Source organism: Copadichromis virginalis, linkage group LG12, assembly GCF_057382275.1.
Source record: "Copadichromis virginalis isolate Kocher_CV1m ecotype Utaka linkage group LG12, C_Virginalis_male_GT1.1, whole genome shotgun sequence".
In the NCBI taxonomy this organism is placed as follows: domain Eukaryota; kingdom Metazoa; phylum Chordata; class Actinopteri; order Cichliformes; family Cichlidae; genus Copadichromis; species Copadichromis virginalis.
In genome coordinates, this window is record NC_140629.1 from 13,279,777 (window position 1) to 13,300,747 (window position 20,971).

The 20,971-nt window shown below is 41.0% G+C and overlaps 1 protein-coding gene across 6 annotated transcripts in view; it reads right to left on the reverse strand.

Moving 5' to 3' along the window:
- Positions 1–20,971, reverse strand: part of LOC146696599 (leucine-rich repeat transmembrane neuronal protein 4) — a 66,962-nt gene that overhangs the window by 44,990 nt on the left and 1,001 nt on the right. For 3 of the 6 annotated variants that reach the window (XR_014923313.1, XR_014923314.1, XM_085474756.1), the window contains exon 2: positions 19,275–20,815. Coding sequence is in view for 4 of the 6 variants with exons in the window: in XM_085474756.1 (XP_085330882.1) it covers positions 19,275–20,815 (1,541 nt within the window). In the remaining 2 variants the exon portion in view is untranslated. Of the gene's footprint in view, positions 1–19,225; positions 20,816–20,971 lie in introns of all 6 variants that reach the window. The other 3 variants (XM_085474758.1, XM_085474757.1, XM_085474759.1) reach the window with 1 other exon arrangement.

A 20,971-nucleotide genomic window follows, 5' to 3' on the forward strand; every position in this document is an offset into this window, starting at 1 on the left:
TGCTGACAGCCATATGTGTTACCATGGTCACTGAATGATTTGTATTAATATATGTATCATTTATAAAAGAGGTTAAGGACACTTCCTGAGCAGTTTATAATCAGCAGCTATTGAATTTATGGTAATGCCACATAAAATCATGTCGATGGCCTGCGTGATAATGGATCAGAAACAAACCTCAGTAGGACAGGACTTTCACACATTTAGATCACAATTTTAGACATAGCTCTGTCTTATGTTGCTGTTTACTTCTGTTATTATTCATTCTTTTGCTAGAATGTATAGCCAATTACATGCAATGACTTTATTCACAATCAAGCATTGAAAACACATCAAATGGGAACATGTACTGTTTCAAGGAAAATAGTAGCTTAGTTTGAATTTGATGGAAGCAACAGATCTCTAAAAAGAAATGGGCCAGTGCAAAAAGAGTAAGTAGTACTAAAAAGAATCAGCTGGAGGGACGTTTTGAACTAATTAGGATAATTGGCAACAGGTCAGTAATGTGATTAGAGAATTTAGAGAGTTAGAGTCAAAAATAAAGATGAGCAGATGTTCATCAATTCCCCCAAAATTGTGTCTACAAAATTGTGAAGATTTTGAATATCTCATCATTTACAGTGCATAATATCATGAAAAATCCAGGGAATCTGGAGAAAACTCTGTGCAAGAGACAAGGCTAAAATTCAATATTGGATGCCTGTGATCTTCGAGCCCTCGGGGGCACTGCATTAAAAACAGCATGATCCTGGCATGGAAATCACTGCATGGGCTCAGGAACACTTCCAGAGATCACAGTCTGTGAACATAGTTCACCGTGTCATCTACAAGGCGGCAGGTTAAAGCTCTTTCGTGCAAAGAAGTCGTGTGTGAACATGATCCAGAAATGTCTTCTCTGGGCCAAAGCTCATTTAAAGTGGACTGAGGTAAAGTGGAAACGTGTCCTGTGGTCAGACAAATAGAAATTTGACTCTTTTTTCTTTCTTTTTTTTTTTTGCATAAGATGAACACCACTTCTCCTGCATTAAAGAGGAGAGGGAGCATCCGACTTTTTATCAGCCCTCACTACAAATGCCTGCATTGCTAAAGGTATGAAAGTGCACTAGTGCCTATGGAGCTTTAGAGCAACAGATTTACAAACCAGATGGCGTCTTTTTCAGGGAAGACCTTGCATATTTCACCAAGACAATGCTAAAGCTCATACTGCAGCTATTACAGCAGCATGGCTTTGTAGGAGAAGAGTCCAGGAACTCACCTACCTGCAGTCCAGACATTTCACCAACTGTAAACATTTAGCACATGATGAAATAAGGAAAACAGCAAGCAGCATCCAGGACTGTTGAGTACCTAAAGTCCTACATCAGAAAACATGTAGGGGATGCTACATGATGGCCTCAACTATTTTCCATTCTTGTCACTTTAAACTTGTATTTAGGAAAGGATTGTGGTTTGGGCGTAAAACACACTCCGTCAAAGGCACAAACAATGGACATCTGGTGATCTTTCAACCTTTTTTGTCATAATACAACATTTTTAGCCGTCTACCAAAGTAGATGAGTTTAAATGAACTAGCAAATAGGTTTTCTGTGCATGGACACAAACTGGCTGTACAAAATCAGCTCAACATTTTCAGAAAGTGGACAAGGAGATAACATTGTTCAGCTTTCCTTCTTTAAATTGGCTCATTTGACAAAACTGAATTAGTTCCATTAATTGCATTCAGTTCGTTGGCTGATTGGCATAAATGATGGCTTCACTTTAGAAACCAAGTTCCACTGGCTCTAAATATTCTTCTCATAATCTCTCCCATCTACCTACGTTACAACAGAATTGAATTTTTATGTCAATGTGTCGTTCACAAGTTAATTTGATTGCTGAATTTATTGGCATGGAAAAACTGGCTCATCTCCAAGGAAACTGGCTAATTACGCTTTTTCCCAGTTTATTGCCTTTATTTTGTTTTCCAGCACATGGCCTTGCAGTTTCAGCCTATATAATTTTATAAAAGTATAAGTTCTTTCTGTCAGTTTGTCTTCCTACTTTAAGTTTGGCTTGTTTACTTTTCGCTGTATGGAGAAACATAGCTGGGAAAGGATGTTGGTAAAAAAAAAACACGGTACAAAAACATGGAGTAAGGTACCTGGGGAATGTCGAACTGAAAGAAAAGAAATCCAGAAATCAGCTGAGGTATGTTTAAATTCTGTTCACTCGGAGCACACGTAATCCCAACAGGAATATCTGCCCCACATCCTGCATTGTGTAGACAGCGTTGTTTTTTCGTTTCTGTGAATGACCAAAATTAACTACAATTTTGCCCAGCATGGAGTAAATTTTTTTTTTTGGTTAATGTTTGACTGCTGTCTGCCTACACAAATCCAGAAAGCATTTTAAATTTAGAGTGCTGAAACAGCCCGCTGATCAGAGTGTATTATATCCCTTTTAGATAAGGCAAGTAAAAATATTCTGCCGGAACAAAGGGCTGACCCATTTGTTTGATTTGAAAAGAAGCATTGGCAGCCAGAGTGAAAACGGAGAGATGAATCCCTCCGCTCCCTCCACCTGTTCACAATACATGTCAAAGCAGATTATACGGCAGCAAATATTTAAACATCTCCATAGCATTTAACATCAATATTACACACGAAATGAAATCTGACACATTTCATTCCTTGAGTCAATTTGTTCCATGTGCTCCAACAGCTGTGCGCTTCGGCAAAATTTCATATGAGTTTGATCAAAAGTTTGATTTGTTTAATAAGGCTGGTTCTTGCTCCCCTGCTCTATACAGACATGCTACGCCCACTCTAGCAGTGTGCTGATACACCTTATGTAAGAGATGTATCTGTGTGTGTTTATATACGTGTGGGTCTGAAAAGTGAAGCAAAGCAGAGGTGCTTTAAACTAGCATTCTTTCCCATGGCCAGCAGGAGGTAGCAGTCTATGAGAAAATCGTTCCATTTCATTCATGACCTCAGTATCATCATCATCATCATTTATTTATTTATATAGCACTTTAAAAACACACCTGGTAGACCAAAGTGCTGTACAGTACTAATATGCACATAGTAATAAAACCAGACATAGCAATAAAGTTAAAAAACAATAAAAATATCAGTTACCCACAGAGTTAAAAGCCAGGGAATAAAAGTAGGTTTTTAATAAAGACTTAAAAACTGGCACTGATGCAGCCTGTCTAATATGGAGAGGAAGGTTATTCCAAAGCATCGGCGCGGCAACAGAGAACGCTCGGTCTCCTCTAAGTTTCAGCCGTGACTTTGGGACCGAAAGCAGCAACTGCTCAGCTGACCGAAGGGAACGAGTGGGGACGTGGGGCTTCAACAAGTCAGACAAATAAACAGGTGCCAGACCACTTAGAGATTTAAAAGCCAATAAAAGGACTTTAAAACAGATCCTGAATTCAATTGGAAGCCAGTGTAAAGAGGCCAAAATCGGAGTGATGTGATCAAATTTTCTTCTGCCAGTTAAAAATCGTGCCGCAGCATTTTGCACTAATTGCAAGTGTGACAAAGTGCCCTGCCCAACCCCTGTTAAAAGAGAATTACAATAATCTAAACGTGAGGTAATAAAGGCATGAATAACGCTTTCCAAGTCACGCTTGGAAAGAAAGGGCTTAACCTTTGATAAACGCCTGAGGTGATAAAATGCTAATTTTACCACCCCGTTTACATGGTCATCAAAGGTGAGTGCAGAATCAATTTTAACTCCGAGATTTGTGATCGAACTCTTTAGTTGGGAAGTCAAAGCTGCAAGATCAACATCCAGAGTATGAGAAGAACGATTTGGGCCAAATAAAATTGCTTCAGTCTTCCGATCATTAAAATTTAAAACGTTTTTTGCCATCCATGCTTTGACATCAGTAAGGCAGTCAAGCAGAGGTCCAGTTGGGAGACTATCAGAATGACTAAAAGGTAAGTAGAGCTGGCAGTCATCTGCGTATAGATGGAATGGCACTTTATGCTTTCGGAAAATCGCGCCAAGAGGCAAGAGGTACAATGAAAACAATAACGCCCCAAGAATAGATCCCTGTGGCACACCCCAAAGCAGAGGGGCCACAGAGGATGAAGCCGACCCCAACTTAACACAAAATGTCCTATTTAAAAGATAGGACTTTAACCACAAAAGTGCCGAACCAGTAATTCCCACACAGTGCTGTAAGCGGGAGATCAGCAAATCGTGATCCACAGTGTCAAATGCAGCTGTCATGTCCAACAAGACCAGCACTGCATATTTACCACGGTCTGTCGCTATCAGGATGTCATTCATAACTTTTACGAGGGCTGTCTCCGTGCTGTGGAATGGCTTAAAGCCGGACTGAAAGATTTCTGACAATTTAGAGTCATTCAAGTAGTCTATCAACTGAGTATAAACAATTCTTTCCAGAATCTTACTAAGAAAGGGAAGCTTAGAGATGGGTCTAAAATTTGATATGACTGAACTGTCTAAGCCTGGTTTCTTAAGTAAAGGATGTATGACTGCATGCTTAAATTCCCTAGGTACTTGACCAGACAAAAGACTAGTATTAATAATGTTCAGAATATGTGGTCCGATGATAGGATATACCTTTTTAAGAAAACGGGGAGGAACAACGTCATTTGGAGAGCCACACGGTTTAGCATTCAACACAAGTTTCTCTAAATCAGATAAAACAATTGGTAGAAAAGCAGAGAACAGACTTGAGCAAGAACCATGCATGGCTGGGTCAGCAATAGGTAGAGTCTCAAACTAGCAACCTTATCCACAAAATAATTAAGAAACTTATTGCACATAACCGCAGAAGAGTGCAAAAGAATATAGCCTTCCGGATTAAGTACAGAATTTATAGTGTTATATAGAACATGAGGGTTATGCGAGCTGGCAGCAATAAGTTGAGAAAAATAGGAGTGCTTGGCAGCCTTTACTGCTCTCTGATAGACTTTCCAGCTAGTCTTAAGAGCTTCCATAGAGACGCACAGCCTATCTTTTTTCCACTGTCTTTCACATCTTCTACATTCTTTTCTAGCGGCTCTGGTAAAATCAGTTAGCCAAGGACTAGCCTTTGGCTTGCATTGTCTGAATATAAAAGGAGCGACAGCGTCGAGGACAGATTTACAAGCAGAATCCAAACAAGAAACTAATCCATCTGAGGTGGACAACTCAGGAGGATAAGAAATAAATTGGTCAAACAATATGGAAAACCGCTCGGCAGTATCTGAGCCAAAAGCACGATAACATCGAGCAGGTACAGCAAGCTTAAGAACAGGATTAAAAAGAACAATATCACATAAAATAGGCATATGGTCAGAGAACACCGCATCCTCGACAAGTAAACACTTTTTCAATGGGTTTTAAAGTCTTACTGAATCTAGTGTGATGTTACTTTTGTTTCTTCCATTTGGACAGAAATAGATAATAAATGAGACTGTTCTTTAGTCTGTGGCTAACCTGTGATTAACAAGTTAGCTTGCTCTGTCTTTTTATCCTTGGGTAGGTCCACCCCTTGCTTGGGAAGTCACGTTTCAAAGAACCAAAACAACCAATGGTTAAAAGTGCTTAATTTCCATCTTTAGAAGGGCCCCTAATAGGTCAAATGACATTCCTGTTTTTTTAGTGAAACTTTTATGTTGGGTTGCAATTAAAATGTAAATAAAATGCAGATATCCCTCCTCATGATGGCTTGCATTAAGTCCAGATACCATAACTTTTCTTATGTTTGAACTCTGCATTTAATCAATACTTATTATTAATCTCTGGTTCACCTCCACAGTGTGTCTTTTACCCTGCTGTCCTTCCCTCATCCACAGCCGGTGGCAGCAGATAGCTACTCCACCCTGAGCCTGGTTCTGCCAGAGGTTTCTTCCTGTTAAAAGGACATTTTCCCTTCCCACTGTTACCAAGTGCTTGCTCAAACTGGGTTCTTTAATTTACAATATAAAGCACCTTGAGGCAACTGCTGTTGTGATTTGGCGCTTCAGCATAAATTTATTTGAATTATTTTGTTTATCTTTTGGACCTACAGGTTGTATGATCTTATTGTAGTCCTAATTATTTAACAATTTCTATCTAATAGAATCTATCTTACTTATTTGTACTTAGATATTACTTAGTATGTAGTGTGTGGCAGCTCATGCTTTGCACAGCACACTGAAATGTGTTGTATGAATAAAGTTTGACTTGCTTGCTAGGGAGCGTGTCTTCATACCTTAACCCTGCTAATTAATTTTAATGACTCTTGGATCTTGTTCTTTTTTTTTGTTTTCACTAACTAGCTTTGGCTAAAAACTGCGTACATATATGCATTAAACGCAACAGTAACTCAGGCGGTAAACACGACAAACCTACCTGCTGAACATCAGCACAGCCACTGTGAGTGTTCTGATATTTATATTTCACTATAAGTGAGGAAGATGGCAGAAGTGTGGCATCATTTTCAGTTTGTGCTGACTGACACACCGTGTCCCATCAGACAGAGTGAGAACATACTGGTATGCTGTAGCTACACGATGTAGAGGTTTTAGTTTCTGGGAAAACACTATTTTTGAGGTAGACGTGAACGTTACATCAAAATTCTTCTGAGGAGAAATGATGAAAGAAACTGTAGTGTCACTCTACAGAGAAGCGTGGAGATACAAATTGCAGTCCAACAACTTACAAGGGCAAGCACTAATGTGCCTAGTCAACATTTCATCATTTCATTCTCTTTTAAATATCACTTTCAAATTCTTTTCAAGGGAATCAAAGTGACACAGAAGGCAGAACTACAGCGTCTCCGTCAAACTGTCTTAATAGCTCTAATTAAATGAATCATAATAAAATGAAGGGCTAAACACGCAGTAACTGCTTCAAGCTGCGATGAAAAATTAACGTGGCTGCTGTGACCATAAAACGGCATAAAATGTTATGTCTAATATTTTCATGTTATATTATTCATTCTCTCTGCGGTGCCCGACTTTTCATAAAGTGCTAGATAAGCTGTCAAATCCTATTAAAGCAGAAGTGTCGCTGACTGAGTGAGGAGAAGCTTAAACTGAGGGAATCCAGGGCGTGTGATTGCTGATTGATAGATACGCCATGATAATAGGACACTCGATATGGGATTCAGATTTTTTGAGAAGTTATTAGAAGTTTACTGATATGTGCAAATACTTTTTTTTTCTTTGAAAAGAGACATTGATCTGGACTCCTTGGGAATTCAAGTAGTTCTTTTGTTCCTCAACTCTGACTCAGACTGAAGACTTGATGGAAAAATCCACCCTTGGATAGACTTACACTGATATGTATCATCAATCTGTAATGTTTTGTGGATGCCAGAAGCGCAGATCTGATGTAAATTGTCTTTCGGGTACCGAACTTCCCTCAAATTGCCACATCTGCTTTGACATCAGCTAGTGATTTCCTGCATTTCCCTGTATGCCTTTTGACGAGCGCCAGGGAGTTGAGGGTCAGGTTGCTTGATTCAGCTGCAGTAGGTAGGTGGAGAGTAAAAATAAAAATAATAAAAAACAAGACATGACTTGTCATGACGCTGCATTGCATTGTGGTCTATTGAGGCGGCTGTCAACTGGAGAAATTGGTTTCTCTGCTTCTTCTAAAATGAATTTCTCTTTTATGATGGATTGTTGAATGCCTGTGTAAAATTGTGGGCCAATCTTTCACAGTGTCTGACACCAAAACTAGATGTACCCCCCTGGAGTTATAGCAATGTGGAAACGTTGAAGCACATGAAAGAGTTCAAACAAAATGAGTCCTGAAAAGAAAAGTACATTCCTCAATACCAGAGTATTACACCTACTTTAGGAAGTAAATCCTTCAAGGCGTTTGTATTAATTGCTCAGATAAGGCTGAAAAGAGACACAGCCTTCGGTTTATTAGGCTGGCCTTGCAAGAAAAATGATTGTCCTCTGATGAAACACCGGAGCATGACTACAGCCGAGGCACCAAAACAACATTGTGCTACTGATCGGTGCTGTTAATAGACACAGGATTACAACTGGTTTACACTGAGAACAAATGTGTAAATGGTGTGCGAAGAGGTTTGCTGGATCATGAAGCATGTAAGCAGCTAGTGGATGGGACTGATAACACTGGAAGAAACGAATACTAGGTAAATTACAGAAATGCTTTAGCTTCGTTTTGCTAGCAAAAGCTGACAGCTAACAAGCTAAGCTAAGATGACGAGCATAGTAAACACTTTCACGCACAGTTAGACTCAAATTGACTAAGAAATCAATTTTAACTAAAGCAGCTAATGCTACACCTCATAATAAACCCAGATAGCTGAACTATGTTGATCACATCCAGATGAAATTGACCGTGTCAGAACAAAAACACTCGGACAGAGCGCCTGATTAAGTAATTTTTCAGACACAGAGATGTTTTTGAGGAGGATTTATCTGCCACACCTGTACTGAATATGAATCAACAGACAGCAGCCAGTTAGCACTCTTACAATGACAGAACTGCACAGTGTGAATCCTTCTTGGTAAATGGACTGGTTGTTATAAAGCGCTTTTTTACTCCAACTGAGCACTCAAAGTGCTTTTCTACAACTTGCCTCATTCACCCATTCATACTAGCACTTTTTTTTCTATGTAAGTGCTTTCTATGTAACATTCACACCATTGGAGAGAGCAACTTGAGGTTAGCGTCTTGCCCAATTAGTAGGTGACCGGCTCTACCTCCTGAGCCACAGCCTCCCCAGGATGAAAGTCTGGAATGGGTGTTGGCTGTACAGTGAGGCAAGTCGTCTAATCCAGAGCTGTGCCATTTTATTCAACATCATAATATCACGGCAAAGGTGACCTTTGATCTTGTGGACAGGAAATGCCTTTTTTTTTAAAATTCTGTTAGATATTTGATGAAAAATGAGTTCACAATTAGCATATTTTGTAGACAAAAACATTGTTTTGTTGGGTCACAGTTACCTTTCACCACCCAATTCTAAACAGATCACCCTCGAGTCCAACAGGACGTTTGTTCCAAATTTAAAGAAACCCTCAAGGTGTTCAAGAGAATGACACAGACGGATGAGCCACAAATGCAATGCCTCAGCTGTAGCCAGCAAGGAAGCGTAAAGAATAACCCAGCACACAACACTCAAAGACAGAAGGACACAGCTCGGGCTTATGCGTGGGGTACAAGTGAAGTACAAAGAAAGCAACAACAACAAAAAAAAAGAAATGACAAATTATGTTATTCTGTCAGTAAGACTTTAGCTGAGAAAGAGCTTTGCTCACAAGAAATTGACTCTGCTGTTATTTTATTACAGGAATTTGTTATTTTGGGTGGGTGAGGTAGCAACACAGTGGCGTACAAGATACTGTATCTTAGAGAAACACACACAAAAACACACAGTAGGCTGTATATTAGAACATGTATAGCAGCATCCACTATGTAACAGCATGAATTTAACACAAAAATCGTGAATAATTTAAAAAAAAGAATGTGAAATTGTTTATTTGAAACATTCATTTGGTCAACAACAGCGTGAGCATTAAAAAAAAGACAAAGTACATTAAATTGATATAAGAGGCGCGGCCTTAGGGAGCATCAACAGGAGCCTGTTTTTCCTCCTCCGCCACCCACCAACTCTTCACACAGACTGATCTTTCACCTTTTTCCTGCCCTGCAGGTTTTGCTGTTGAAGAATTTTAATCAGAGTTGCAATAATGGATTTTTTCTTTCCAGAGAAGAGAGGGGAAATATGTTAGAAATGATGTTAAGATTTAGTAATATTCTTTTTCCAACCAATTACTCGTTTATATTTTGGGCTCCCCCATGAATCTCAAAAGCAGAGGAGGAGGCGCAAGATCCTCTGCCTCCATGGAAAGAGACTCCTCTGATCAAAACATACTTCTAATTAATCACTACTTAATGGAAAAAATGGTCTTGAACAAAAAAAAAAAAAGAAGAAGTTTAATATCGCATTAAATATTCATCATGGTTTGTGTGTGGCTCCAGGAGGGGAGGACCACTGGAGATTGTGTGATGGGGAGGGATGAATTAGTCTGATTTATCTCTGTGGTCTTTTCATTTACTCCCAAATTAGTTTGTGCAAAAAAAGGGGGGCTTCTAATTCCATTTCAAAACTTCCCATTCTTTGTTTCATTACAACATACGTCTCAGTCATGCCAAAGTAGTACCAAATCAACCAATTTGCTCACACAAGACATTTCATCTTAGGGTTAAATGAAGGACTAGGTTATCATGTAATATCAAGTGCATATCACAATTAATGATGTTGTCAATCAGCGCTGGCCTCAATTAAAAATGAAGGTGTGAAGGTCAACAAAATGATGGCTTTCATTTAGTTTTCCTCGGCAGAACGATGTGGGCTCAGAGGAGACTCCCACTTCTCTGGCTTTAAAGCTTTTGCAGGGATCTTTAATGATTAGCCAGAGACACAAACAGCAGTTCGTCGCATGTGTTCTGTAAATAAGTACATCTAACCCAGAGTGAAATTCAATATTGTCTGTGTTGGAGCGTGGAGGAGGAACATCATATTTTCCGCTTGTGCCAGCTTAAGCTATTAGCTGGCTGAGACATGTGCTATTAGCACATCATAATGAGAGTAATAAAATCACGAAAACATCAATCGGATGAAAGAAGAGATGCTAAGATTAATTATGAAACAACACAACTGCCGTATTCATTTTAACAGTCCATGTTAGACTGCAAGCTATTATTACACAGATCTCACGTTGCCTCGACTTGCTGCTAAGTATTCTTCTTTTTTTTTTTGTAATGTATTCCACCTCCTCACCCGAGCAGACATCACACCTCCAAGAGGAACATCTGTCAAAAGTCTGAATCATACATATCGCAGAGTATGTTTATTTGGAGATCTCACCCCACACACACAGCAGCCTGAGAGGTGCTTTACTAAAGATAAGTCTGAGGTCTGATTATGTGCATTTTTGCTAATGAATCCCACTGCAACATTGTAACTCGGTTTGAAATCACAACCTTGACTGGAACGAGGTGGGATATGCTGCATATTTGAGGCTGGTATGAAGTCTCTAAGTAAATGCAGAATGAGGTACGTTTGCAGCTAACAGTGAAGTAAGAACGGGTTCGTTTGAGAAATGCTTTTAACGTTTTAGGCAGACATTTGTTTTGATGATGGCTTGGTTTAGCATAAACACTGAGTATTATTTGTTGGGACTCTACGTTTGTCAAGCATCCAGAGTTTGGAAATATATGTATATGTAAATATGTAGTCTGGTATAGTCTTTTTAGCAAAAGAAAAATTAAAAATGATCTGTATTTACTTTGTTTCATTTATAGATATCTGACACCTTACCTTCTTTGCTATAATGATTGTAGTGTATCTATATAAGTCTGTATGTACTCTCACCTTAACAGGTGGGCCAATCTGAACAAAAGTTTGCACAAACATTGCCATACATAGATTATTTACCATTATTAACATCTATATTTTCATCTATATTATAAATTCTTGGGGTTTTTTTTATATCTACATTGTAGAAACAAACAGAAAACATCAAATATATGAAGCAAGATATATGGAATTATGTTACAAAGAAAAAATTGATAAATAACTCTAAAGATTTTTATATTGTAGATTCACAGCTGTGCCTTGTCAGGGTTCATTTGTGGATTTTCTTACCTTCTTAATGGTTGGGACCATTAGTTGTGTTGTGCAGAAGTCAGGCTGGTACACAGCTGACAGCCCTATTTGACAACTGTTAGATTTCCTATTATGGCAAGAACCAATCAGCTAAGTAAAGAGAAACGAGAGTCCATCATTACTTTAAGGACTGAAGGTCAGTCAGTCTAAAACTTTGAATGTGTTCCCAAGTGCAGTTGCAAAAACCATCAAGCACTACGACAAAACTGTCTCACATGAGAACCGCCCCAGGAAAGGAAGACTAAGAGTCACCTCTGCTGCCGAGGATAAATTCATCCGAGTCACCAGCCTCAGAAAGTTAACAGCACCTCAGATTAGAGGCCAGATAAATGCCACACAGAATTCCAGTAGCAGACACATCTCGCAGCAGGACCCGACGGCATCCCAGGTCGTATCCTCAGAGACTGCACATACCAGCTAGCTCCTGTGTTCACTGAGATATTCAACATCTCTTTATCTCAGTCGGTCATCCCCACATGCTTTAAAGAGTCCATCATTGTTCCTGTCCCGAAGAAACCCCACCCTGCTTCTCTCAATGACTATCGCCCTGTAGCCCTCACCTCAGTAGTGATGAAGTGCTTTGAACGCCTGGTCAGAGACTTCATCATTTCTTCACTACCAGACACACTGGACCCACTACAGTTCGCTTACCGTCCAAATCGTTCCACAGACGATGCCATCTCTCATCTCCTCCACACATCACTCACTCACTTGGACACTAGAAGGGGGAATTATGTTAAAATGCTCTTCATAGACTACAGCTCTGCATTTAATACCATAATTCCCTCCACCTCACCACCAAGCTGGAGCATCTGGGACTCAGCTCATCTATGTGTCAGTGGATCTCCAACTTCCTAACTGGCAGACCACAGGCAGTAAGGATGGGCGGGCGGACATGTCTCAGCCTCCACCACTCTCAGCACTGGAGCCCCCCAGGGGTGTGTTCTGAGCCCCCTGCTGTACTCTTTGTACACATATGACCATGTGGCCACTACCAGCTCCACCACCATCATCAAGTTTGCTGACGACACCGTTGTGGTGGGCCTGATCTCTGATAACAACGAGACGGCCTACCTGAAGGAGATTAGGAATCTGGAGAACTGGTGCCAGAGGAACAACCTCCTTCTAAACGTCAGTAAGACAAAGGAGCTGATAGTGGACTTCAGCACTAAGCAGGAGAGGAACTACCAGACCCCCCGTCATCAACGAGTGCCCAGTGGAGAGAGCGGACAGCTTCAAATACCTCGGAGTTCACATCACGCAGGACCTGTCATGGTCCTGTCACATCAACACCGTGGTGAAAAAGGCCCGTCAGCGTCTCTACCACCTCAGACGCTTGAGAGACTTCCAACTGCCCTCCAAGGTGCTCAGGAACTTTTACTCGTGCACCATAGAGAGCATCCTGGCGGGAAACATCTTAACCTGGTTCGGGAACAGCACCATGCAGGACAGATGAGCTCTACAGAGGGTTGTGCGGTCAGCTGAGCGCACCATCCGCTCCGAGCTCCCTGACCTGCACTCAATCTACAGCAGGCGGTGCTGGACCAAGGCCAGGAAGATCGTGAAGGACCTCAGCCATCCCAACAACGGACTGTTCTCTCTGTTGAGGTCAGGAAAGCGATTCCGCTCCCTGAAGACCAACACAGAGAGACTGAGGAGGAGCTTCTTCCCGCAGGCGATACGGTCTCTCAATCACACCACCACACAGTACATTAAATGAGAAGGTTTGGTTGATCTGGAATAGCTCTGACTAGTACTTTATATTACTGTAACTTTTATTGTTTACTGATTACTGTTACTGTAATCACATTATATTTTTCGTAACACAGTAATGTCATGCATTGCATAGCAGCCAGAGCCTGACCTTCAGCAGGTAACAAAGGCAGTGAGGGGCAGTCAAGCTTGTAGGATTGAAGCCTGTGCGTGTTCCTATAGTAGAATGTCAGTGGAGCTTTCTTTAAAGTCTCTCTTTGAGCTGGTTTTCAACTTTTCTTTGTGTTGTCGGCTTTGTGTTCAAATGCTGAAACATTGAAAGAAAGGTCGTATGTATGTCCTCATTAGGAAAGAGATTTGTGTCAGTGTGTGGGACTGTAGCCTAAGGGTTATATTGTTAACTAGTGATTATGTGACAGTGTATTTCAGACCATCTTATGGAGTAACATGAAAGTAAAGTAATGAGAAGTGTAACACATTTTTTTTTCGCCGGGGAGTAATTAAGTAAGGTAAAGCATTACTTTTTAAGAAAAAACACTGGTGTTTAGTTCCAGCTTGATTTTAGGAGACTATTAAATGTAACAAAGATTAAAAGCCACTGTACCCTTTTTCATCCTGAGCTCACACTGCACAGTCCTAACAGCCTTCAATAATAAAGTAGGGCTGCCTGTACGCAGCCTGAAAGGGTAGAAGCATGATAGAGAAAGTCTACATCTGCTTGCTAACCTTATTGCTTTAAGCACAGCGAAACTACAAGTGACTCAGACTATGACAGAAACAATGTTCGGAGATCATTCTGAAATATGAAAATGAAAGCGTATGCAGCGGTACCATCCATATTATGAAGCTCCCTGATGTCAAGTATCCTTTAAACATGAAAATATTTGTATTCTGTTGTGTTTCAATGCAATTAATTTGTCTTATCTTAGCAATAAAAATATTTTTAAAAAATTTAAAAACCCTATGTATTTTTATAGAATTATATGTAATTATATTCCTTATATGCACACGAGATAAACATGCAATGTGTATATGTATACAGTATTAAAATGTAACACCTCAAATCTGCTTAATATTCTTGATCATACACAGAAGTCTTTCTTTCTTTTTTTAACATCACCACAGGCCACTGAAAAATTATGTTGTATAATAGCCATTACAGCCAATTCACTTAATAGTCTGTTTCTTCCTGCATTTTGCTGCAGTTGAGTTTTAATGGAGCTGACTGGAGTCCATTTTTCACAAAATCATCAGGTATGATAAAAGCGAAGCAGTGTACTTCTGTGTGTCCGTGGATCATTGCCACCCAGTCTTGCAGGTACAGTAATTTTCAATTCTACCAAACAAGAAGACAACTGAGCAAAATAAAAATTAATGGCATAAAGAGACTTTTTTTTAAGGAAAAGACCCCCCCCAAAACACATTTCATTTGCTATACTGCACGTGCCTTATTTTTCAGTGTTGTATTGTGTTGTCTATTGTGTGAGAGGTTTAGATCAGTGTGCACAGTCGGGTGTGCACTCACTGATGTAAACCCTCAAAGTTCTTTATCCCTTAGGATTATAATAATGTATGCATTGATTACTCACTAAATATGGCCTGATCTTCATCTAAATCACAATTATAAACAAACACAATTTGACTAAACTAATAACGCACAAAATCAAAGTCTTTAAGGAACACATTCGGGAATAATTCACTAGAAACAATAAGTAACCTCGTTATTAATGACTCCTCCACTTCCATTAAGGAGATTGGATTTGAAGTGTGGGTTGTGGAGGTTCCTATCTCTAAAAATATGGCCATTCTAAGACTGCTTACTGACAAAGTCTGCACTGAAGACAGACTGGTTGGTGTGAGCTGTTCCTCGATCACAACAACTTTCAGTGGATCTTAGAAGAAGCATTATAAAGATGCACGAAGCCGTTAAAAGGTTACAAAACCAATTCTAAAGACCTGGGTGGTCATCAATCCACAGACAGACAAATTGTCTAGATAATGGAGGAAAGTCAGGACTTTTTTGGCTCTCGCTAAGGGTCCTGCAAAGATCACAGCAAGAGCACAACATGCAATCCTGAAAGATGTGAAAAGAGATCTAAGGTTAAAAGCAAAGCACCTGCAGAATTGTTTACAAGTGGCAAGGTCTTTATTCATGTGTCCACTATAGGAAAAACACTGAATAAGAATGAAACACACCACAGAATGAAACCACTGATCTACAAAGCTGTAGTTTGTTACACACTTTTTGTTGTCTGGACAAATAACACAAAAGTTGAAACTTTTTTTGGCTGCATGTGTGATTGTATGGATCAACAAAATTAAGGATTTTTAAAGAAGACGCTGTAAAATTAAGACACTGTGTCCCCAAGTACGCATGACTTGAATAGGGCCGTGTAATCAGATGAACTGAAACAGTTTTTAAAACAGGTGGAATCACCCAACGTCATCCTCACTGTGGAGCAACTCTCATCAGCATTAATCACAAAGGTCTAATGGAACTTGTTATTGCTAAATGAACCTCTGCACACTCACTTTTTCACCCAACACTGTAGAGGATTTTTCTGTGTGTTCAATAAAGACAGGAAAAGCGTTCCAGTCATATTAGTTAAGTAGTCAAATTTCATTTGTCTGTAACTGTGACTTAGATGAAGTGAACACCTTATTTCATGACTAATCAATGCAGGAATCCAAAGGATTTCTTGCACCTGTAGTTTGCTAAGTGATGTGTTAAAAAAAATGACACACACTTTTTTTTTACTGGTCCATTTTACTGATGTCTGTAGCCTTTATTTGGAAACAAATACCAAAGACTGTCAAAACTCTCTTCACTTGACGGCAGCCAGCCTTCTGTGCATTTACGCAGAGATGAAGTGCAAGCTGCCATCTTGGCAAGTAGAGACAGTGTATGTTTATCATCCATCATGCTTGATACTTATTTCTGACATTTCGAAGGCCAGGCTCGTATTATGGTGTCCACAAATTAAACAAATGTTTGCTGAACAAAATGCACCCCCAGATACAGAGTTCGTCCCAGGAAAACACTGATTAGGTCCACAGGAGCCATTAGTTTTTAATATAACCAGGAGGGGGACACTCTAACTGCAAATGCGAGGAAAGGAAAAAGGAACAACTTCATGCATGAATGAAGCTTGTGCTGGCCTCGAACGCATCAGAATGTTGACAAACCCTGCCAGCTGGAAAATTAGTTGATTTTTAAAAGTAATTATTTAGGCTTGTCTTTTGGACAACAGTGGTGTCAGTCCGTCGCACCGGCAAGTTCTTTTTCCTCACTTCACTTGCCTTTTTCACAGGCCACATTAATTATCTCTGAGCAGGATCTCCTCACCTTATTAAGGCTTCCACCCTAGTACAAGAATTGCCTTTGGCTGAGACGGTGGGATTCTCACCATAATATTTTCTGAAATAACTTTGCAGGGGATTATCTGTGGGTGGACAGCTACCACTGCAGCTGCTCTATGAGCTCAGAAGTGGATAGCATACAAGGAAGAGAGAGGGTTTTTATTTATTTTTTTAAATTTTTAAATAGTGTGCCACAGGAAGACCACAGAATCGCACGGTTCAAAGTGTTCATCAAAATTCACAGCCTGCGAGTTCAGTTCGCAGTGTCGAAGCCAACCTGCTGAGCTGTGCTGGAGTAAATCTATAGAAACAAATTAACTCCACGTCTGTTGGTCTGGGCATGTGCAGAAGATAACAGGCTTCAATTACAAAGCTCTTTCTCCTAATTGAAAATGCAGCTAATAGCTTAAGTGCTTGCTATCTGGAATAGCTAAAATAATGTGCGGGGAGTGCAGCGGATTCTGGCGTTTACAATACACTCCTGAGAAGAAGGTTTGAGCCCTCGGGCAGCCTTTTACAGCATCTCTCCCACGTTCATCTCACTTGCCACTTTGCACTCTGTGGCTCTTAATAAAAACTGAAAAATGAATTCTCGTGTGTCAGAAGAGACTTTGCCTGCACTGTGATGCAAATAGCCCAAGACACTATTGATGAGCACGATGGCAGCAACGTTCATAGCTAATGCACACGACGATCTAGTGGGCACATTTTTACAGCAACTTAAACAAGCACGACAAACCTGCAGGTGGTTTCACAGGTGTCCGGCTCTAGCATGTGTTCTTACATTGCATTGCTGTGTTTGGCATGAAATGTAACACGCACAGAGGTAACAAAAAAATGGAAAAGAAAAAAAATCCCATTACATTTTTAACAACTCATGCTGCTCCCTTGAGCTGTAGAGGGCAAGGAATAACAAAGCTGAGGGAAGTCTCGGCTCCTTACCTCTGATGGGCTATTAGTTATTCCAGCTAGCAGAAGCCCCATTAGGTCTGCCATTTAATGCTCCCACGCCACATTCGCACATGAAAGCTACAAGATTGATAAGCCGACCATCTCACCTCCAGCTTCCCTTGCGCTTGAGAAATGCTCTGCCACAGATAATCTGACAAAGAGCTGATTTAGCTACCCGCGCACCTTGTACCAAGTGACATTTCTGAAAACAATGAAACATATGTGTGCGGGCCTTTTTACAGTGACTTGAGTAAAGGGCACAGCAAGAACCTAACTGGTGCTACAGCACAATCCACTGACATGAAACATCTTATAAAATGCTTTACATGGTGTATGTAGAGTATAGAAAATGAGCTGTGCTGCAGCGAGATAAAACTTTGTCTCTGAGCTGCGCTGACACAGACAACGGAGAAGAAAGATGTCTCCCGTACTAAACAGCATGTCTGGTTATTCTGACAAAAAGGTGCTCGCAAAGATTCCAGCGACTCCACATCTTTCCCAGCACAACATGTTCTGTTAATCACACTTAACCACACTGCCAAATGAAAAAGAAGAAAAAAGAAAAGCTGCTGGACAAAAGAAGACAGATACAGAGCATTTGGAGAGAAAATAAAGAATACATGGGCAAAAAAAGTGCCTAATTAAACACGAGCAAATTGATTAGCCTTTCTGTCTCGATCCCTTAGTGCCACGCAGGGGGCTCACAATCTGTCACGTGGAGGAAGTCTGGTTTTAGTGCAAGAATTTTAAAGCCAATTCCATGAGTAAAAGTTTCACAGGAGTAAACAGTTTCTTTATAATGCTGAGATTAAACAAAAGTAGCATAATGCAGTCCCCTCCTGCAGCGTTACACAAAAACCGGGAAAAATGCAAGCCCAAATGCATAATTTATCTTTTATTTGGCTGCAGGCCTTCATAGTGTTCCCCAGCCTGTGGTGACTGTTTGAACTTTGTAAGTTAAACTAATGAGGAAAAAAACCTAAGCACACAATTGCTAAAGGCTAGGGGGGAAAAAAGCAAAGAAAATGAGATTTACAATCAGCTGGTGTGATTGTAAATATTGGCACACTTCAGACATTCGCAAACAAACATCAAGACTCACACGATTTGCACGTTTGCCGCTACAGCTGTGGCAGCAAGCACACAGGATAGGAGAGGACCATCTGCACAGTGACTTGATCCAATCGGTTTACACCGGTTCGTTCAGGACGGCAAGCAGTTTTGGGAAAATAAAAAGTCTGAGAATACACAGATTCATCAATGAGATGTTTTGTGTCAGGAGTGAAAGATGGAGCCACTTTGCGTGTAATGCATCTTACTGTAAGTTACCAATGAGGAGGAGCTGCCGCTGCACTCGCAGCTAATGGGTATCATATTTTAGCAATAATATTGCATGACTCAAAACAACAGCTGGGTAATCGAATGGAACTGAACAAACCCAGCATAATGCAAAACAAGTCACCATGCACTGCCCTTTGCGTCCTTATCCTATTACAGACAGAAGCAGAGGAGAAAACAATTTTTTTTCACCCTGCAGATCATTAGAAAATTTACCTCTTATGCCTCGCAGTGGAAATGGATTTTTGGAGGGCAACGGTCATACCTCACATTCCCTGGAGCCTGAGATGGTGTATGTGTAAGGTCCTGTCCCATTAACCAGCACATCCATAGTCTCTGAGTGTGAAGGCTTGTAGTCCACATAGTACTCTTGCAGTGGTGAATTAAAGGAGCGCTCGGTCTCCCGTGCCTTTTTCTGGCGCTTCTTAACCGCAGAGCGCTGCTGAAGCTGTTTGATGCTGCTGGGATAGCGCTTCCACGACACATAGATAACCAGCAGAATTATAGCCACAGATAAGAAGAGGGCCACGCTACCGGCTATGATCTTGTGGAAGGACACATACTCGGTGTCTGGTAATGGGATAGTGGGGGAGGCCTCGGAAGGAGTTGGAGAGGCTGTCCTGTTCCAGGTTAGCTTTTTATCCACCGCAGACTGCGTGGGGAGAGGTTTCAGCTCAGGCTGAAACGCCGTTGTGAGGGGCAATGTCGTTGAGGGGATAGGGGTCGGAGTTGCAGTACAGATGTTGTAGGTCTCCACCACATCTGTAACTTTCTCTCCTTGTGCCTCCTTAGGGCTGGTACATATCATTGTAAACTCCTTGTTACCCTTGAAGGCTTTGAGCCAGGACACCAGAGGGCAAACGTTGGGGTTACAGTACCACAAATTACCGGCCAAACTGATGGTTGTGAGGGAGATCCAAGCATCCACTGTCTGCTGAGAGACATTAGTGAGCTTGTTGGAGTCCAGGTTGAGAGTCTGAAGGTTAGGCAGGCATTGAAATGTGCTTGGATCCAACACTTGGAGCTCATTTCCTGAGAGGTCCAACTTCTGCAAGGAAGTCCACATCCATGGCAGGCCCTGCGTTAGCAGTTTGATGCGGTTCCACTGCAGATAGAGAGCCCGCAGGTTAGTCAGGCGAGGGAAATGAGCGAAATTTATCTTAGAAAACTGGTTGTGCTCCAAATGGAGCTCGATGAGCTTCAGGAGTCCCGCAAAGGCATTACGTGTGAGGCTTCTCAACCTGTTGTAGCCAATATCGAGGAACTCCAGGTTACGGCAGTCGAGGAAAACGCGCATCGGGACTGTTTTTAGGGAGTTTGACCTCAAGTGTAAACTGAGTAGCTTCCGTAAACCCCAGAACTGATTAGGCTGGAGGACCTGCAGTTTGTTGTAGGAAAGGTCTAGGTTACGCAAATTCGGGACGTCGTGGAAAGTGTTGTTTTTCAGCTGCGTGATCTTATTGGAGCTGAGAATCAGTTCTTTGAGCCTCCTTATCCCGTGGAAAGCCTGGCCATCCACGGCATTGATGTAGTTGTGGTCAAGATAGAGCCAAACTAGTTGACTGAGGCCCGCAAACTGGTGGGCTCTAAGGCTCACCAGGCTGTTATAACGCAAAGACAGGCCCTGTGTGCCGACAGACACGTTGTTTGGCACGTCACGGAAGGCATTGGACTCGCAGTATATTATTTTCCCATCACATCGACAGCTCTGGGGGCAGGGACGCTCACGGATGCCGCTTGGAACAGCAAGCAGCCAGGAGGGCACCACCACAGTGAACACAAGCCATCTGAAAAGCACAAAAAGTCCTGCAGACACACAGGAAAGTGAGAGGTTTATGAGTACAGAACATGTATCACACAGAACCATGTAGACTACACGGACTAGAAGGGAATAAAAGAGATGAAAATAGAATGTGCACAATTTTTGAGTCGAGCAACTGAATATGTTCTGAGACATTTGCA